The sequence below is a fragment of the Sesamum indicum genome, linkage group LG4, assembly GCF_026168435.1.
Source record: "Sesamum indicum cultivar Baizhima isolate 11 linkage group LG4, ASM2616843v1, whole genome shotgun sequence".
Classification (NCBI taxonomy): Eukaryota; Viridiplantae; Streptophyta; class Magnoliopsida; order Lamiales; family Pedaliaceae; genus Sesamum; species Sesamum indicum.
Window position 1 is genome coordinate 1,919,992 of NC_142660.1, and position 21,385 is coordinate 1,941,376.

Below are 21,385 nucleotides of genomic sequence, written 5' to 3' on the forward strand. Positions count from 1 at the left end.
AAAAGTAATAGTTGGGGACGGAGGGCTAAGTATTTATAAGTGTGTTCGAGATATATAATTGCAAATGAGAAATTAATAAAAAAAAATAATTATATGGTCATAGTAAATTTCTGCACGACCATATTTAAATTGAATCAAAATAGAATTAACGTATATTGTAAATTATTTTTATATTAAATAGAAGTTCGAGAGCATTTATGTCATTTTAAGATACCATAATGCAACCATCCAAATTAATCATAAAAGCAATAAAACAAAAATTGCCCTTATACGTATATTTGCTAAAATTGTATTTTAAGTATATATGTTTTTCATAATTTTTCATGCCATTTCTAAAAATTTAAAAAAAAAAAAATACGTACCCTTTTTAAATTCAATGAATGAGATTAATGGAAACATTAAGTTTAATAACTCCCAACCACCACGATTTCTTGGGGAGTAGGGGGTCAGCAATATACACTCACATGCCCAAAAATTTCAATCAGATCACCATTTAATCATAAATTATTCTCTTTATTTTTTAATTTTCTTGCTTGTTAATTTTTTTACGAGTAGGTGTACCTAGATGTGTTCCTAATGACAAGCTACCCTTATTATTGTTATTTTTATAATATAATTAATAAATATGTGAGCCGTGTGATTGTTTTGAATTGATTTAGCGCTAATAATCACTTATATGGTTTTTATTTTTTTAAATTAAAATAGTACTTATATAATTAGATTAATATTTCAATAATGAAACACGATTGAACGATATATCAATATAATTAACAGTTATGAAATCATAAATTATAATAAATTCATATAAAGTTAGACAAATAATCGTACATCCGACAAAACTCGAACTCATGACATTGAACAAGTTCGTGAGACGACCTATAATTAATTACAATAATGACTATTATTAATTAATTTCATATATTTATCTCTCATTGGACATTTCATGATGAGACACCCAACCATTTTCAACTGTCCCTGATTTTTGGGTGCTAACACATGATTGTACCATGAATTATTAATGTTTCTTATCCAACTACGTATCATGATTTTCTCCAATTATTATGCTCAAATCCCCCACGATGTCTATTATATATATTTATAAGTAATATTTCCACACAAGATATATAGGTATTATCATTTCTGAATTGAATTATTTATATTTTAAAAATCAATATTTAGCAGTCTCTCTTTTTATGTTGTTTTCTGTATGTTAGTGAAAAAGAGATAAAGACTACGTAATTTTTAGAAAAAAAATTATGTATATATTATAATAGATACATTATTTTAATTAAATATCATTTTAGGGTTTATATATGATGTACGTTAATTCGCGGGATTACCAACCCTAACTGTTCCATAAATGGCATTTAAGTGGTATTAATACTATATGTATTATTTTAAAATATATATATAGGAGTAGCCATAATTGAACTTGCCTGCAACAATTCATAATTTTTACTAATATGGTTGTGCTTCCAGCTTAGGCATATTATTAAGAGTAGGCAGCTAGGTAAAGCAGACAATCCCTCGCTACTATATTGTCTGGGCTAAGACCTTTTCTCTCGTAAGATGTCTTTTTGGTACAAAAAATTAAGACTTATAAGAAGACGGAGAGGATAATAACTTGCACAATAGGATACAATTCGAGTCGCAAGTAACATAAAAAGCTCATTATCCACAATTAATGTAGGACGTTTGTCTATATCATCAACCCCTAGACGAGGGGCATGGAAGGCACATGGTCTTCTTCCTACAGACGGTGCTAAATTATGTGGCTTGCGACTTAGTGGGCGCCCTGTTGCGCAGAATATTGTTCGGTATGACTTCGTATGTATCTGACGATTTTGTTCTCAAAAGATGTCTTATAAGGAGGTCTTACCCCGGCTAGTCCTACAGTAAGGTGTTATCCGCTTTAACTTCAATTCTATGAGGAGGAGCGCACGATTTGTCCTATTTATGCGTCTCATTGAGCGCATTTAATTAATTTCTTAAAGTTTATGTGTTTATTTCGCACAAATATGCCGATGGGACCTTATTCAATTAATAAGGTTGAGGTATTACAATAAAAAAGTTGAGTTCAAGTTTCGCATTTATGGGTATAGATCTACTTTTATAGTAGTTTATTATTTTTTAGACTTGTCTGAACGTGTTCATTGATTTGAGTTATTGATGCATTATATTAATTTTAAATTTAAATATATTGAATAATGTAACGAATTGAATAGAATTCATCACAAAATTTTATTATTCACGAAAATTAATGCAAGGAACCCCTCATAACGAAGAAACTTCCACGATTTGTGAAGTAAAAATGCCTTTCAACTAATATGAAAACTAATTCATTCAACTTATCAAATTATATATTAACTAATAAATTATTATTTTTTTTTTACTGTAGTGTATTGATTTGTATATTTCGCTCTTATTTATAGTATATTTTAAAGTGTGAAAATTTATTTATTATATGCATGTTGGAACGACATGCCACAACAGCTAATTAATATGAAAAAAGAAAGACCCTCGATACTCACACACGACGATTAGTGATACCGGCACACCATATTTTAAATATGACAATTATAACCCTAAATAGATATTTTTAAAATTAATTTTTAATTACCTTCTTTTTGTTTTTTACAAAAATGACTCTATATCATTTTAACACTACTGCACCAATTCTTTTGTTACTTCATAATACCTTAAGTTGTTTTCTTTTTGGTTTTTTCTTTTTTTTTTCTTGAAATATAATTTATTGATTTATATATTTTATTTTTATCTATAATATATTTCAAAACATAAAAAATTATTTATTATACGTACGAAAAAACAACATACCACGATGATAAATATATATATATATATAATCGACTACCTAATATTTTCTAGGAATTCTCTTGAATGAAGCGAATCACCTAAAAATATTAAATAAATGAATCATGCCATAATAATTGTACGACTTATATCATGTATCATGATATGATTCACTCGTTTGATATTTTTGAACTCGATTTATATTAAAAAAAATTAAAAAGAAGGGGAAAAAATATCTCTTTGTGCATATATGTATAGTATTCTTGTGACTAGTGTGCTCGATTTGAAAAAGGTTAACCTGCCGACCAATTTATGGTATTTAAAATAAGATTTTTTTTTTCCTCTGTGATCAAATTTTATAAGATATAAAAAGATAAGGGGAAAATTACAAAAGAAAAAAAAAAGTGAAAAAATGCCAAGAAGATAAGTGATACGACAGTGTGAAGAAAGGCAGCTTCAGTATCATACACGTTTGTCTGATCTTTTCAGAAAATATACGTAGAAAACTCCAGTTACCTTAATCATACGAAATATATACCAACTTCAAATGATTAGGCATATATACAGAAGAGCAAAGTATGTTAGGCTAATTGAGATGATTCCCGACGAAAATTCTTTTATGTTTAAATCAGCTTAAGTTCGAAATGGTAATAAACGAATTGTAGTAGTAAATGTGGTAACAAATAATAAATGTGTCTTACCCTAAATGCAATTGAATAAATATTTATAGAACCAAATATGCCTACTTATTTGATCCATATCTCAAACTCTGAATTGTCAGATAATGTGCGGCCTAGATCCTGGGTCGCTGGAGAGGGTTGCCGGAGCTGCAGACTTTGGGGTTTTGGCCACTGAAATAATTAGTGACATGTATATAATGAACAATCTAGTGACAATAATTATTTGTTTGTCCCTTATTTCTTACTATAGGCGTGTCACTAATTATTTATAGTAACAACTTTCTGTATCCAAATTGTTGTCACTTAATATCTATTTTTAGTGACAAGTTTTAAAATTATCACCAGATATTTTGTCACTAATATTATATCTTTTTTTGTAATGTAATGACATACTTATATCGAATTGTTGTCCCGATATTAGTATCTTCATACGTGTTATCACTATAGGTATGTCGTTAATAATTAACGGGGACAATTTCATGCATAATTCTATAAATAATAATTATACTATACTAAAATTAAAATTATTGACACTTAATATATTCCTTTTAAAATAAAATACTACATTATCACGTTTATTTGATAGGATAAATTACAAGAACTTTTCTTAAGGTTTGGCATAATTACGAATACAACCTCATTATTTGAAAAATTATAAATACCATCCTAATATATGATGAAATTATGTAATCATTGGATGGAGGTATGAAATTGTTAACTCTGCATTTGATGTATATATTTTTTTATTTTTTCTAAAAAAATAAAAAATTATAAAAACAATTCAAGGGGGTGGAAAAATTTTAAAAAATTAAAATTTTAGTAAATAAATAAAATTCTAATTTTTAGTCGACAATGACATTTTGGTCAGTTCACTCTAAAAAATGGATGAAAACCTGACGGAACAGGATAGTTGTTAAACGACCAATAAAATTAGGGGAGTACTAATAATTTTTTAAATAACAAAAAATATTTATAATTATGTCAAATTTTTAAAAGAGGCGGTTGTAATTTACCTTATTTGATACGTGGAAGATAAACACAATCTTAATTTTTGGTGCCTTCTAAAAGTAGATGTTTAAAAGAGTGATTCTTGAGAATTTATTCCCATTATCACTTGGCTTTTTTTGTGGGATTCTTCAAACTTTTAGGGCAAAAAGTATTTTCCCATTGGTTTATATATAGGTCTAAAAATTCTCTTTTTCTCCAAATAATGCAGATGAATTGATAAGAATTAATGTAATTATTAAAAATTCATATTCTGTACCAAATTAATTAATACAATTAATTAAATCGGATATTGTCTCAATGGTAGGAATGAAGTCTCGAGATTCTTGATTTAGAAAATGTTTTGACTTATTAGTAATTGTCTGTCTCCTTTAATAATAATTTGAAATTTGTTATTATTTTTTATATATGCATCATTTATTATGAGATTGTTGATATATTTAATCCAGATTTTAATATATAATATATTGAATGATATAAAAGATTGTTTCTAATTAGAAAAAATAGATTTTACGCCAAAATAAGAGTTATTTTGCCATTAATTTGTAGCAATGAAGCAAAAGAAATATTTCTTTTCACAGATCATTCAATTTTTTTAATAGAAGCGAGAATCATATAATTGTACGGATATTTTAATAAATAGTGTAATTAATCAATACATTGATTCTATAACTACGAATTATAAAATAAGTTACAATAATCTTTCATAAGTGAGACAAATAGTCATACATTAAATGAAATTTTCGATCTGTAACCTCAAACTTACTGGTTCGTGACGAGAACCTTAATGACAACCATTGAGCTAATGCATATTTATTCCAATTGATCTTTAGCAGAAACCAAAAAAATTAGATATTAAACAAATAATTAGATAATGTTAACTTGTTTTGATGAAGAAGTATTAAAAAGAGAAATTCTTGATTTTATAGGGTTTGTTTGGAAGGTCCCTACCCATGTCCACAAATCCCAATCCCTTAAAGGATACATATAAATATCATTGTGCCTCAAATCCCAATGTAATGACAAATTTCTTGAAATAAATATGAGAAAAAAAATCAAATACCCTTTTTGTTCTTTTTGGATAATTTTATATTTACTTTTAAAATTAATTTGATAAAAATAAACCCTAAATTTAGGGAAAGCAGACAAGGACTCCTCTCTTTGTCCCTTCATTCCCTTTTATATGCATAGTGGAACCTTACCATACACATAAAAGAAAGAAATTCTTATTCTTTGATGCTCTAATCTTCACCATATCTTTATTTTGAGGGGAATAAAGTTCATTTTAAAAAGAGATATAAAACTTTTTGCCCATTTATTCTATCTTTCTCAAACACACAATAATATGAGCTATACATACTTTTTTTTATTAGGGTAATTTATACTCCTTCCCTTAAATTTGATATAATTGTAATACCTTTTCGTTGTTTGAAAAATTATAAACACTCTCTTAATTTTAACGTACGTCTAACGACGAGCCCATTTCGTTAGTCCTCATTAGGTTTTCGTTCAATTTTCATAGTGAATTGACCAAAATATCTTTTTGAATTGTGAATTATAATTTAATATATATATATATTACAATTTTTAAAATATTTTTATGGACTAATATTCTATATGGATTATTTATTGTTTTATATTTTTTTTTTTTTAAAAAAAATTTCAGTAAGGGTGAAGTAGTAATGTCATCTCACCGTCTAGGGCTACATAATCATTTTTCATTTGAGGGGTTCAAGTAAGAGAAGGTATTTTTTTATTATGCCAAATTTTAGAAAATGTAGGTGTAATTTAATGAGGGGCTCAAGTATGAAAAGCTATTTATAATTAGGGATAATTACATTCTCCTCCGCCGAGATTTGGTGTAGTTATACGTAGACTCCCTGTTGTTTGAAAAATTACATCTAGCACCTCTGAGGTTTGCTTTCGTTTAACAAATAAGTCCCTTCGTTAGTCAAAATTCACCTAATTTACTGATATTTATAAAAAAAAAATCTATATTAACCTCTGATTGACTTATTATTAATTTATTACAGACCAAATAAATCTTTTTATGACCAAACTATCCACATACGTCTTCACCCATTAATACATGTGATGAGATATATTTTTAATGTTATAAGAGTAGTTTAGTTCGAAAACAATTGTTTGATTTGTAATAAGCCAGTTATTAGTCAACAGAGGATAAATATCAATTTTCATTTAATTTTTTATTAATATCAACATATTCAATAAATATTAACAATAAAATATAAATCCATCAATCACTCGTTAAGATAGACTTCATAATTCACCCGTCATAATCACATTTTTAAAAATCTACTTAACACATTTTCGAGAAATATTTATTTAGAACAACAACAAAAATAAGTCGAAACGTAGAGTTGAACGTTGTCGATAGATGTTCTTTAATTAAACCTAAGAAAAACTACATTAAATGATAGTGGCACAATTCTCTAACAAGAAAATGTACCTACTTATGTAGGCAAGAACTAGCTCATTAAATGCCATTTATGTTTTTTTAAAAGTTTTTACACTAATTAAGTTTGGTTTAATCCAATAAATCATACTGTAAGTATTTGTCGTATGATTGGTGTTGCTTTTTGAATTATACACCCAACGTACGATAATTGTACTATATTTATTGTATTATTAATTTAAGTTTGGTCAAATTTGATCTCATCTACTATTTTCTTAACAAGACTGTGTCTCAACGCAAAAAGCTTCCTCAATCAATTCCTCGTTCGAATGAGTAAAATTTTGGATAAATTATATTTTGCCATTCGAATTATACCCATTTTTACGCTTTGCTACTATTTAAACTTTTTTGTGTGTTTGTCAACTTATAATCTCGATTTTGAAAATTTGCGCTTCATCTTATATGATTGTTTCTAGATGATTTTTCTGCCTTGCAGTGCTCCTGTGATATTTAAGGATAATGTAATGATGTTTCCTCCGACATGATGTTTTTTCATAAGAAAAATCGATTGAAAAAAACAGTCATATATGGCGAAGTGCAAATTTTTCAAAATTGATATGACAAGTCGTCACGAAAAACAAAACAATGTCAAAATATAAAGATGGATCCAGTTCGAATGACAAATTATAATTTACCCAAAAAAAATTATTTTACTATTGTTGTATTTGTAATATGTGGTAATTATTTGTACATTAAATATATAAAATATTAAGTAAAAGATGAATTTAATTATATAGTAGTAAGGGTTAGTGAAATTAATAGGATAATTGCAGAAAAGAGCAATTATTGGAGTGTTGAAAATTGAGAAGCTTTACTTTTTGGGTTGATTATGATATAGTTAGGTGACCCACTAATCACTTCCTTAATGCTCTGACCCAAAAAACAAAAGATGCCACCATTTCAGGATTTTCATCATTGGAAAAATATTATTATGTCCCTTTGATTGTGCATATTACTTAGAGATAATTATATTCTTTTTTTTTTTTAGGTTTGGTGTAATTATACATAAATTGTATGTGGTTTGAAAAATTATATCGAGTACTCCTACGATTTTGTATGTATCTAACAAATATGTCCATCAATTAGCCAAAGTTCACTAATTCGGACGATTCCAAACTCTTTGCTTAGCTAAAAGATGTTAAATATTATTGCATCCGATTTATTAATGTTAACAAAAAAAATTGAATGAAATTGATATCTACTATCAATTGACTTATTACTGATTTATTGCAAGATAAATAATTTTTTTCTGACTAAACTACTCTTATAACAGTGACGATATACCTCCTCACGTATATTAACATGTAAAGATGTATAAGGGTAATTTGATTATAAGAAGATTTATTTGATCTGCAATAACTCAATCGAGGGCAAATATGAATTTGTAGTCGATTTTTTTATTAATAAAAGCAAATTCGATAAATTTTGACTAACAAATAATCTATTCGTTAGAGTGGATTAACAAACTTTAAAAGTACCAGATGTAATTTTTCAAACTATAAGAAATCTGCGTATTTATTGTGCAATCTCCGACTGATTTTAATTTAAAAAATTGGAATGAAATAAATGGTGAGCACGCAAAAAATGTTGATGACCAAACAGTGTTAACCAATGGTAAACAAATAGGTAATTAAATTAAGTACAGTACAATTTGATTTATTTATTAGGGTAAATAATATTAATGATGCCTCCCGATATTAGATTAAAATACACAAATTTATAAAATTACAGCAGCACCTCCTGAAGGGTATTACCGTAATGTATTTCAAGAAGGTGTTTGTGTAAGTTTTGTCTTTGAAGAGGGATGTAGTCGTAATTACAATTATAATTTCAAAAATATTCTTCGACAGTAAATATTTTAATTGAAATATCCACAACGAATTTAATACGCATACTCTTTTTGTTTTTTTTTTTTTTTAAATAATAGCTGTCCATCCTGGTACGTTATCTTTATATGTATATAATAATTAATTTTTTATATTTTAAAATATATTATAAAAAAGAATAAAATGTATAAACCAACAATTAATTAACTACTAAATACCTAACTAATAACAAAAACAGAGCAGAAAACGTGTTGACACCTTTACAAATTAACCATACGCCTTTGCGGAATCAAACAAAAAACGTACTACACTAATAATAATAATATAAAGAAAAAAAGAGTAATTCTTGCTTAAGCCGTTTTAATTGGTTATGCAAGTGTGATTTTTTAATTTATTTTTGTAAGTTTAAAATTTTGATAATTTTAATCTTTTTTTTTTCATTTGTAAATTGCATGTAATTTGGGCATAACCTAATTAAATTTTAAATTTTAGTCCTATAAATCAATTTATACGTGCAGATAAAAAAAATATTAACCTCCTAAATTAAAGGAATAAAAAATCACATGCAATTTTTTGATAAAAAAAAAGAGACTAAAATTATTGAAATTTTAAAGTTACATAACTATGTTAGGAAAATTAATTTATATAGAACCAAAAATTATATGTCCTAAGTTACAGGACAAAAATTATATTTTTTTTTCTCGTTTGTCTAATTTGGATTTATATTATTGGTTGATTTGTATTAGAAGAGATGAATAATTGAAATTATTGGTGGCCTACTTCTCTAAACTAGGACCATATGGAGATAATAAATGATTTGGATTGGGTACTGAAAGATATTAGGCCACATTAAGAAGCAGACACCAGTTTCTGCAGGCCCAATATTGGGTTCTGGATAGTGGGCCTTAGTTTTCTCTGGCTGCAGAGCCCATTACTCTACAGGGATCATGGGCTCACAGAAAATGGCAGAATATATAGGCCCATGATTTATTTTTCTTCTTTGAGTAGTTTTAAGAATATTTACTTGAAAATGAAAAATCACCGTTCATTGTTATATTATTCTCTCATATGTATTTATATATATGGGTCGGGTTTCATTTTGCATGAGGTCAAATATTAAAAATATTTTGATTCATTATGAAAATGAGCCAAAAATTAAACCAGACAAAGTGCATAGCTTTTTGTAAGCCTTTTTTTTCTCAATGGGATATATCAATACATAGTCCTCCCATTTCATCAGTTTTTCAGGGAAAAAAATTGCAAAATTAGCATTATATTTTGTATTAAGTGAGTTTCAAAATATTTTAAATATTTAGACTGAATAGGTATTATACAAATAAGAATTAAATAACAATTATGAATATTTATTAAATATTGATAAAAAAAAAAAAGAAGGAAGGGCAGCCATTGATAGAGAAAGTGGGTGGTGGTGGTGATCGGACATTAATTCCAATTGTCAAAAGTGGTGGGAAGGAGTGTAATGAAAATGATTATGTATGTATGGGGCGGCTGAGCAGAGGTAGAGCCAAAAAGGGGCACGCCCCCCCGACAATTGCTTCCATCACTCACTCCACTTGTCGCCCTAACTTTCTCATCTCACGCTTTCATTTACTAACCTCGTCCCCACCTTTCACTTTTTCATTTTCTCCCTCTCTTTTCTTTATATTAATTTTTTCGTGATTTTAAAAATTATCATAGTATCTGAATTTGTGATATAAGTGCTTTATGAGTTAATTATTTTTTTATTATAAAAAAAATATTATTTTATTATAATTTTTTTTAATTAAATAACACAAACATGACGAGTCGCGATTTCAAATCGCGACTCGTCATTAAAAATAGGGAGAAAAATGCAAAATTCCCCAAGTCGGGAAACAAAACCCCGACTTGGTATTTTCCCTTTTTTTCGTATAATTATATTTATATATTTTAATTTATATATAATTAATTTTAACAACATACTAAAATCCAAAAATTAATAAAATTACCTTTGCATTAACTTAAAAAATTACAATTAAAGGTACAAATGTAATAGTTAAAATTGTGAACCGAAAATGTTCTTGCGGCAAATGGACTCAATTTGGTATACCTTGCAGTCACGCTCAAAAGGTATGCGCTGCATTCATAATTAATGCTGCATCAATGGTGAAGGATTATTACAATATAATGACTTATAAGAATACATATTCTAAGTCATTTGAACTTGTACATTCCGAAGATTATTGGGATGTACCGGGATTTGAGTTGGTCCACGATCCTACTATTCGCATCTCTTCGCGCCCTGATCGAAATCAAACAACACGTATTCACAACGAAATGGATTGGGCGCAAGGCGTGCATGACAACAAGCACAACAAAGAAAATTTTCAACACAATCGGATGTGTCAGTATCGGGTAGCCAAGATTAATTGTATATTTTTTGTATTTTTTACAATTGTACAAAAATATACACTTTTACATTTATACATTTAATGTAATTTTTTACAATTGTACAAAATAAATAACTATTACATTTGTACCCTTAATTGTAATTTTTTTAAGTTAATGTAAAGGTAATTTTATTAATTTTTGAATTTTAGTATGTTGTTAAAATTAATTATATATAAATTAAAATATATAAATATAATTAAACGAAAAAAAAAGAGAGAAAATACCAAGTTGGGATTCAGAATCCCGACTTGAAGTCAGGGTTTTGTTTCCTGACTTGGGGAATTTTGCATTTTTCTCCCTATTTTTAATGACGAAATCGCGACTCGTCATGTTTGTGTTATTTAATTAAAAAAAATTATAATAAAATATTTTTTTATAATAAAAAAATAATTAACTCAGTGTTTTGTTTTGTATTTTGTATGTTTAATATTGTAATTTTTTTTAGACAAAAAATCACTGTTTATTGTCAAATCATATCTTTTTTATATTATATATATAAGTGTATATATAAAAAGTTAAAAAATAAAAAAACACACATATAAGGTGTAAAAATATAAAAACAAACATTGAGTGTGTTTTATCTTGCCATGGGAATTGCGAAAATATAAAACCAAAATTGAGATTTTCTTTTATTTAACAAATAAATTTATTTATTAGTCAAAATTTATTTAATGATATTAATAAAAAAATGAATAAAAAAGATCAAATTTTGCCCCCAATTTATTTATTAGTGATTCATTGCATGTCAAATAATTTTTTCTCTGATCAAATTATCCACATACATCTTTACACGTTAGTGTATGTAAGGATGTATATCTTTACTTTTATAAGAGTACTTTAGTAACAAAAGATTTATTTGACTTACAATAAATCAATATAAATTAATCGAGGGTAAATATCGATGTTCTTTCAATTTTATTTTTTTTTTGTTAATATCAACAAATTTAATAAATTTTGACTAACTGAAGGGCCTATTTATTGAACAAAAACAAACATTAAGAGTATTAGATGTAATTTTTCAAATCATAAAATGTGTAATAACACCAAAACTCAGAGGATGAGAATATATATTCCTTGTATATATCTATACAAAAATTGTTAGTTTTTTTTAATGGGAAATAATTGTTAGTTAAGTGGGACAAATTTAAAGAAACGAAGTTAACACGTATTTTATGTAAATGTAAAAATGTTTATATTTTCTTTACTCAAATGTATCTTGTTCACCAATAAGTCAAATTTTATTTAAAAAATAATAACTGTTAATTTTATTTTTCTAATATTTATATATGACTTTATTTATTGATACTATTATGAAGAAAAATATTGTACTTATTATTATTATTATTATTTTTTTCCTTAAATACATTTATAATGCTTACCAAATTTTCGACATAAAAACCTGTAGTTTGGAATTATATCCTTCGTGTAACGATGAGAGGAGAGTAAAAATATTTAGCACTTCGATAATCAAGTCAATAAAATAATTAAAAAATAAAGCAAGAAAATAATATTTGTAATTAATGCGCAAGGATTGATGAGCTTGAATACAACAAGTATGGAGAATGAATATTGTTGTGTGTGCATACCGCCTTACATAATATTATTTATAGATGGAAACATTATTAATTATTGGGATAATTGCACTTTTATTTTTTAAGATTTGGTATAATTATACGTGAATTTTCTGTAGTTTAAGAAATTATATATATTAGCCTTGAGGTTTGATTCCGTCTAACAAATAAGTCACTTTGTTAGTCAAAATTTATCGATTTTGTTGATATTGACAAAAAAATCAGAAAAAATCCTATATTTACCAACGATTGACTTATTACTGATTTATTGTGGGTCAAATAAATTTTTTTATGATCAAATTACCTTTATACGTATTCAAGCGATAATGCATGTGCGGAGGTTTATCTTTACCGGTATAAGGATAGTTTAGTTAGAAAAAAATTGTTTGACCTGCAATAAGTCAGACGAGGGTGATGTCCATTTTTATTCAGTTTTTTTGTTAATATCAACAAGTTCATTGAATTCTGACTAACGAAAGGACTTATTTGTTAGACATAAGCAAACCTTAAGGATGCTAAATGTAATTTTTCAAAAATCACAAAGAGTATACATGTAATTATACTAAACTCAGGAAAGGAGAGTGCAATTATCCCTTTTTTTATTTATGGAATATTCATCAGTAGATATTGCTGTGCTTTAACTTTGCAATTGCATAGGTCGAGTTTGTGAATTCATACTTACAAAATGCAATTAAAATAAAACTAAATATGCAATTTATAATCATTCGATATTTAAATTAGTAAAATTGGTAAGACAATAATTTGAGTAGTAATATGCAATTATTTATAAATATAGTAGATTAGAAGCAGCATCCCACATTTTTTATTTAGTAGGAAAAAAAGTTGAAAAATACATTCCTTTTTAACTTCATTATGAAGCTAAAAGTCTATTCTGAATGGAGATAGCAAACACTCCCTTAATAATTGAATTTAATTTTTTATTTGAAATTAAATATGTACTAATTATTTGTATAAAAATTATATTATTTATATTGTTTAGTACAAAATTTTATACACTTAACGTGTATATATTAACTAAAAAAAAATACAATACACTTCAAAGAAAAAAATATCCAATCCAGTCAATAGTTAGCGGAATTAAGGCCCGTGAGCTTTAAAGATTGGTCTACTCTAATAATTGTTGTTAGTCTATTGTAATAATAGTTATTAGTTAATTATAATTAATTGTTGATTATTGATGTAATTTTAATTAATTCATTAAAAAAAAAAAACCACCATGTTTGGTTCTCCCAAGATCAGAATAAGAAGGATGATAAAAGCAGACACTAATTACAACAAATGGGGGAAAGAAAAATAAACGGCAATGAAGACAACTGAAATTTACAGCCAAATCAGTGAATTTTTTTTACCCTAAACCAATTACATAGATATACTTGTCATGTAATTGGTTATTTTTTTTAAATTATTTATTAATTATATAATAAATATATTACACTTACTGTATAATTTATTGAGATCCGATCAAATTCAATATGGGCTAAAATTTCCCCGAATAAGAGATGTACCTCCAATCACCACACTAAGGTCGCTACTCACGAATAAAAAATCGGATTGAATTTTCTATTGCAGTTCATGCTGCATCTTCTATTTCATTTCACATATACACGCTCGCCATGTGTATAAAATCACTCCTAACATAAAATTGACAATATAATCTCAGATGTGTCGACGAGTACATGTGAAACACAATATAAGATACAATAGAAATCGCAATAGAAAATCCAATCCGATCATCCCATGATCTTCTGATGATCAAACATCCTTCGCCTCTTGGTCTTAATTTCTCCACCAACACATGATCTGGAAACCATCGTCTCCAGCGCATCTTTCAGACACAAAGCTGTTTCATCAGCTGTCTGATTCTCGCCACCCAACACATGAATCACATTCTTAATTCTGCCTCCCAACGTCGCTATTTCCGCCCTCAAAGGCCTCAAATCCAACGGCTTAAGTATTTCGATCAACTCCGGTATCAGGTCCACCCGATCCTCGCAGCAAACCGACGCCCTAATTACCACGCTTTTGCCATCCATAGAGTCGTGCTTTTGCATGACTGCGATTTCGTCCGACTCCGAAGGGATTAACGTTGTTTGGTCGAGTTGCATGATTTCTGATGTTTGTTGCTTTAGCTCTCTTACACGCTCAACCACCTTTCCCAGCAATGAAGCTTTATCTGTCTTCAATTGTATCCATAACATATTAATTATCAATACATATTTTACTTGCAAGAAATTAAAAATTAAAACTTTATAGAATAATGGTTATATTTACATGCAGCACAAATATTAATATAATAGTTTTATTTTGATTAACGATAAAATTAAGCAAAAGGGAGTAAGTTTAATTTGCGAGTGAAGGTAATTGCATGCAATTAATATTTTAAAAGGACGTGATTGAATAGTTAATTCAATATAAATTGGGAAGTTAAATAGATTCTATCAATTAAAAGGTATTTTTAATATTATAATAATTTAATGTAGTGATATCAAAACTATCATTCTGAGTCTGCAAAATTCTCTTGGTTCGGAAAATTTTGACCACTTAATTTTTTTATCACATATATATATATATATATTTGGCAGTGTATGCAAATGTATGTATGTGTGTGTGTGTGAGAGAGAGAGAGAGAGAGCGCTAGCAAACTTACTTTAGAATTGCAGAGAAGAAGAGCCCTAAGCTTATGAAGATGGGCATTAATCCTCTGTCTGCGTCTTCTCTCAGCTTCCTTGTGATTCTCAGAAGCAGCAAAAGCTCGACCCTCAGAGTTTTGAAGATCAGTAAATTCCAGCACGTCCTCCGTGGGGTTAAAAGATGAGATTGAACCGCAGTGGCTGTGCACCGCCGGGAACCCTCCGTTTCCGGCCAAGATGAACTGATAAAGGGATGAGAATTCCGGTGAGTTGTCCGGCTGCATCATGGACGTTTCTTTCTAGGCTTAGAGATGATGATGATGATGATGATGATGATGGGGGGTTGGGTTAGGGTTAGGGTTTGCTTTTTGTATACATAAAATTTGCCTTTTTCAAAACTAGTATGATTAGTGTTCGGAAAAACGGTCAAATTAAAGGCCACGCGTGTTTGCTTTATCTTTTTTTTTTTTTTTTCCATCTACCAAAAAGGACCTTCACTTTCTTTTTAATTTTGGCCTTTGTACTTGCACTGCATGCTGCCCCTTTTCAAATTCAAATCATTTTTTTTTTCTAAATCGTCAGATAAAGGTGTAAAAGTAATAATTACATTTATATTCTTTATTTTTAATTTATTTGTATAAACAAAAAATAATTATACTCATCTTTTTTAAGATTTGGTCTAATTACGTATAAATCTCCTATGATTTGAGAAATTACATCTAAAACTCCTGAATTTTGCTTCCATCTAACAAATAAGTCACTCTATTAGTCAAAATCAATTAGATTTGTTGATATTAATAAAAAAATTGAATGAAAATTAATATTTATCCTTAATTGACTATTTACTGACTTATTCGTGTCTTTTTGAATACGTACAATACTACAATTATTATATCCATGTAGTCGCATTCACTTTCCTAAACCATAATAGATTCAAAAATTCCCTCATAATATGGATCAAATATTTATAACAAAAATTCGTTGTTATTTACACTCCTAAAATATATTTGTTAAAATCATTTTTTAAAAATATAATTTGAATTATTATAAAAAAAATATTTAAACTAAAAATTACCCAAAATTTATAATTTTTATAATTGGTGGAGAAATCTATATATAAACTTTACATACAAATTTACAATTTTTATATTTTCTACATAATTTTTCAAAGTTTAAATAATTTTTTTCAATGTGTGTTGTTATATGTATTGAACATATATATGTAAGTTTAATATTAATTTACTTTCTAATGTATTGTATTCTATAATTTACAAACAAAACTATATATTTTGAACATTATAATTTAAATAAAAAATTGAGTAGTAGAGGAGAGATTTTAATACAAACATATTTTAGGGAGTGAAAGAAAAATTATTGGCATAAGTGAGAAGGATATCTTTTTTTTATTAATACTATTTAATTTTTTGAAAGATTTTTATTATGTTTCATAGTTTAGGGGTGAATTCGATTATAAACATATTTCGGGAACGCAAAATACATTTAACCCAATTTTTTTAACAGTAAAATGTGATGCGTTCAAAAAACGCACAAGTCCAATGTATATGAACTATTGTACAAAATTTTGGATCGAAGCAAATGTAAATTGATAATTTTCACATCTATTTAATTTGCCATTTTTTTGTACTGCCTTGAACCCGCCGTATTAACTTATTGAATTTTTTAATTCAAATTCTATTACATCTTTTGTTGTATTTAATATATATACTCATTATATGTATGAATTTTTTTTAAATAAAATAAATTATATTACTTTTATACAATATAATATATATATATTAATTGAAATAAAAAATACAACGCCGTGAAGGCTCAAAGAAATTTGTGATGGGCCAAAAACTTTAAGCAATCTCTTTCCGAACCCCAACTCATGAGAGGCCCATTAATCTTGTTGACTCAATGGGTAAAAAGAAGGCAAATTTTTATTAAAAAGTTGTGTCCCTTTTATTTTCATTAATAATTTGTAAATACTTTTAAAAATAAATTGTAATTCGTAGAGACTATCCGAACCTACGATGATAATCGAGGTTGAAGTCGCTTAATTTTTCAATACAATCAAGATGAAAATAAATAATTATTTAGATTAATTTGTCCGTTTCACAATTTTGACTCACATAAATTACGACAAACACGCTCCATATTAAAAAGCCATGAGACAGAGCTACCTATATCAGATTTTCAAATATTGATTTTATTTTATTTTATTGAAGTATCGGCTTATTATATATATATAGGGTTAAATTCATTTTGACCTTCTGTAGTATATTAAAGTATTAAAAATCCCACTATAAAATTTTTAAGTTAAAAAATCATCATTATATTACGAATAAATAATCACACATCTGGTCAATTTGAGTCTATTTTTTTAGAAGCAATGACTAAAATACCCCTTCTAGTCAACTGGTCAAATTAGGCCTATTAATATATAATTATTTTAATTTATAATATATAATTTATAACTTAAAATATAATTATAATTTATAAAAAAATTAAAATAATAATTATAACCCCCTACCACCACCTCCCCCACCCCTACCCCTCTCGCCTCCAGCCACCCCTCCCTCCCCCCACCGCCCAGAAGTGGATGGCGACGCGGTTGTCCTCCTCTTCCTTTTTTTCACTATATAATTTAATTAAATTAATATTTTATTATTAATAAAAATATATAATATTTTAATTAAATAATTGTTATAAAAAATAATATTTTATTATTAAATATATAAAATTATATATATTAAATCTAAGAGAAGGGCAAATATGTAAAAGAAAAAGGTAATTTCATAGCAAATTGCAGTCAAAGCGCGTGTGGCCCAAATTTGTACGGAGGGTCTTTTTGACTTTATTTATATCACGGGGAGTATTTGATACTTTAATTTTCATAAGGGGATTTTTGAACATTTTTGTTATCATAGGGGGTATCTAGATTTTTTTCTATATATATATATCTGTCTGCGTGTGTGTGTGTGCGAGCAATACACGACATACTCGATATGTGTGTAAAATTATTTAAAAAAAATATAAATAATTAATAGTTTTATATATGGATGAATTGTTTATCAATCATTTCCCATTGAAATCAAGAACGTAAGTGTCTCAAAAATTGAGAAAGTTTAAAGGGTGTTTTAATAAATTAATTAAAAATATTAAAATTACTATTAGAATCAAATTTTATTGAAAATTAGTGTATAGATATATATATTTTCAATCAATTTTCTAAATTATTCAAATTCCTCACTTTTTAAACATTTTTATTTTTTTTTAAGATTTTGATTCATATCTAGTAATCAAGTAATTATTTGAGCTTTTTGAATATTGATTACGACATGAATCGTCCTTAACAAGCATGTTTTGTTAGAATTTCCTGTAGATTCATGCGAGAAATTATGTAATTATAAACGTATTAATATCTTCATGATTATGCAGATCATTAATCATTAGTCCAGCTAATTAAGGACAACATTAACTATTCCGAACAGTTTGCTTATCATTATTATTACTATGATATCTTGCTTGTTCGAGATCTTTATCGTTTATTTTTTTTTTCTAAATTACATCGATACCAACATATTATAGTCGTAGGACTCGAATTAATGAATTCAGTTTTGAAATTTCAATCTTACCAGTCAAGCAATAAATCAATACTGGTAAAGGTTTTTATCATTAATGAATAAGGATCGGGAAAGTAAATTGAGAGATTTTTCAACATATCTTCTTTGACCATCAAATCGGACCATGTAATGTTGGACCGGACTCCCCACTTCAAGGGTAAAATTGTCATTTTGGAATATTATATAGTTAATGGAGTGATTTTTTATTCTGATTCACTCAAAATAATCCCGGTGGATTTGGATATGGGTACAATTGAGAAGGCAATTTTTTTTATAAAATGACTGTTATGCCCTTATGGAGAGGCTGCTGTCTAGTCCTAAGACGTACCTAATTTTTCAGGTACAGACGCACAATACCCTAACTTTGGTGAGCAAGTGATGAGTCTTCCTACTAATAATTAGCCTTTGAAATGAACCTAAACACACACATTAAGCGGGCGATTAAGGAAAGCAGGGCGCATTAATGATGTAATTAGCCAACACATCACACCAAAGCTGACTTTTTTACATTTAATTTGTCCGAATTAGTACGGCGTTGGATCCATGAAAAGAAAGAGAGCACTAGGATTAATTAATTACCTGCAAAACAAAGAAGAAAAGCAAAAAAGCACTTTTAGTTTTGTCTGCTTTGATTGAGATTGGCCTCCACTCATTCCCACTTCAAACAACGCTTTTTGCTTTAACCAATATTAGCTCTCCATAATCACACTTCTCCCTGATGAATTTTGATATAATTATACGTATACTCTACATGATTTAAAAAATTACATATAGTATTTTTGAGGTTTGCTTCCGTCTAACAAATAAGTTCTCCATTAGTAAATTCACTGAATTTGTTGATATTAACAAAAAAGTTGAATGAAAATTTAAATTTACGCTCGATTAATTGATTATGCAAATCAAATAATTCTCTTTAGACTAAACTAACCTTATAACGGTGAAAATATATATCTTCACATGTATTAATGCGTAAAGATGTATGAGGGTAATTTGATCATAAAAAGATTTACTGGACCTATAGTAAGTCAATAATGAGTAAATTGGGGGTAAACATAGATTTTTTTAGTTAATATCAGCTAATTCGTTGAATTTTGACCAATGAAATGACTTATTTATTAGACGATCTCAAAGGTGCTAGATGTAATTTTCCAAATAATAGAAAATTTACAGATAATTACACTAAATATCATGAGAGAAAAGTATAATTATCCCTCATTATTATTATTATTATTATTATTAAATTTTTTCTCGAGTTTTGTGATCTTGGAATATAATATTTTTTATTGTTTTTATGATCCCTATATATCTTGATTAATGCTTTTCTCAGAACATATTAATTCATAGGGTAAATTACTTTGATATTATATTTAATTATACAAATTTTTCTAAATATTTTATAAAATTACAAATATATTTATTTAAAGTTGTAATTACAATTACTAATATACTCGTATTTAAAAGCAAAATATTTAAACACATCTCCCGAATTAAATTACCCAAACACCCCCTTATTGTGGGGTTGGTCCTTCTATTTACTACACTTTTTATTGTTTCTTTTACTTCAAATATAAGTTGATTTAGATTGTATGCTAGCTATTAATCATTAATTGTACTTTCAAACCATCCAAATCTAGTACGGACCTAGGCCTTGGGAATACCAAATGTTTTTAGATAAGGTATTATTTATTTTAATTTAAATTATAAGATTATAGAATTTTATCTTAAAAAGACATTTTCGTTTCGAGACATCATTGAAATGATATAGGGGTCTCATTTCTATACAACAAATACGAGATAGTTTGTGTTCGAACGTTGCAAATACCAAATTTTTGCATGAAATATTGTGGGCTTTGATTGGAGATGTAGGAATGTAGACATATCGGTAGCGAGGAAAGAATGTCAAGAACTATACACTATGTTTATTTTTATTTTTAAGTTATTTGTGGGATGAGTCAAAACACATTCAATATTTTATAAAAGCACATTAGTAGAGTGTTTTTAACTATTTTACTATAAATACATATAAATATATATACACACACGTATACATAAAAAAATATAAAAAAAAAGACATAATTTGACAACGAATAATAATTCTTGTCTCCTAAAACACAATATTAAATATATAATATTTATTTTAAATTATCTCAAAAAATAAATTTAAACATACATATTATCTCTAACACATACTTATTTATCTTAATTTTCTTTTATTTATAAAATGAATTCAAATATTATGATACATTGTTGAAATTTGTTGTGGGTGTCTCAATCTAACATGTAACGGGTTAACTGATAATTTATCTATT

The 21,385-nt window shown here is 27.3% G+C and overlaps 1 protein-coding gene across 1 annotated transcript; it reads right to left on the bottom strand.

Moving 5' to 3' along the window:
- Positions 1 to 14,099: 14,099 nt before the first annotated feature.
- LOC105159923 (transcription factor bHLH106) lies at positions 14,100 to 15,908 on the bottom strand. Its single transcript, XM_011077147.3, has 2 exons — positions 15,468 to 15,908; positions 14,100 to 14,997 (listed from the first exon to the last, which is right to left on the bottom strand). Exons 1-2 carry the CDS (start codon positions 15,735 to 15,737, stop codon positions 14,551 to 14,553), a joined length of 717 nt encoding a protein of 238 aa, XP_011075449.1. The 5' UTR covers positions 15,738 to 15,908; the 3' UTR covers positions 14,100 to 14,550.
- Positions 15,909 to 21,385: the final 5,477 nt, after the last annotated feature.

Excerpts from the sequence above, each read along its gene's own strand:
- LOC105159923 (XM_011077147.3), bottom strand. The coding sequence starts at position 15,737 with ATGATGCAGCCGGACAACTCACCGGAATTCTCATCCCTTTATCAGTTC. Across the intron at positions 14,998-15,467 it reads TTCTTCTCTGCAATTCTAAA|ACAGATAAAGCTTCATTGCT; the intron begins GTAAGTTTGCTA and ends ATACAATTGAAG.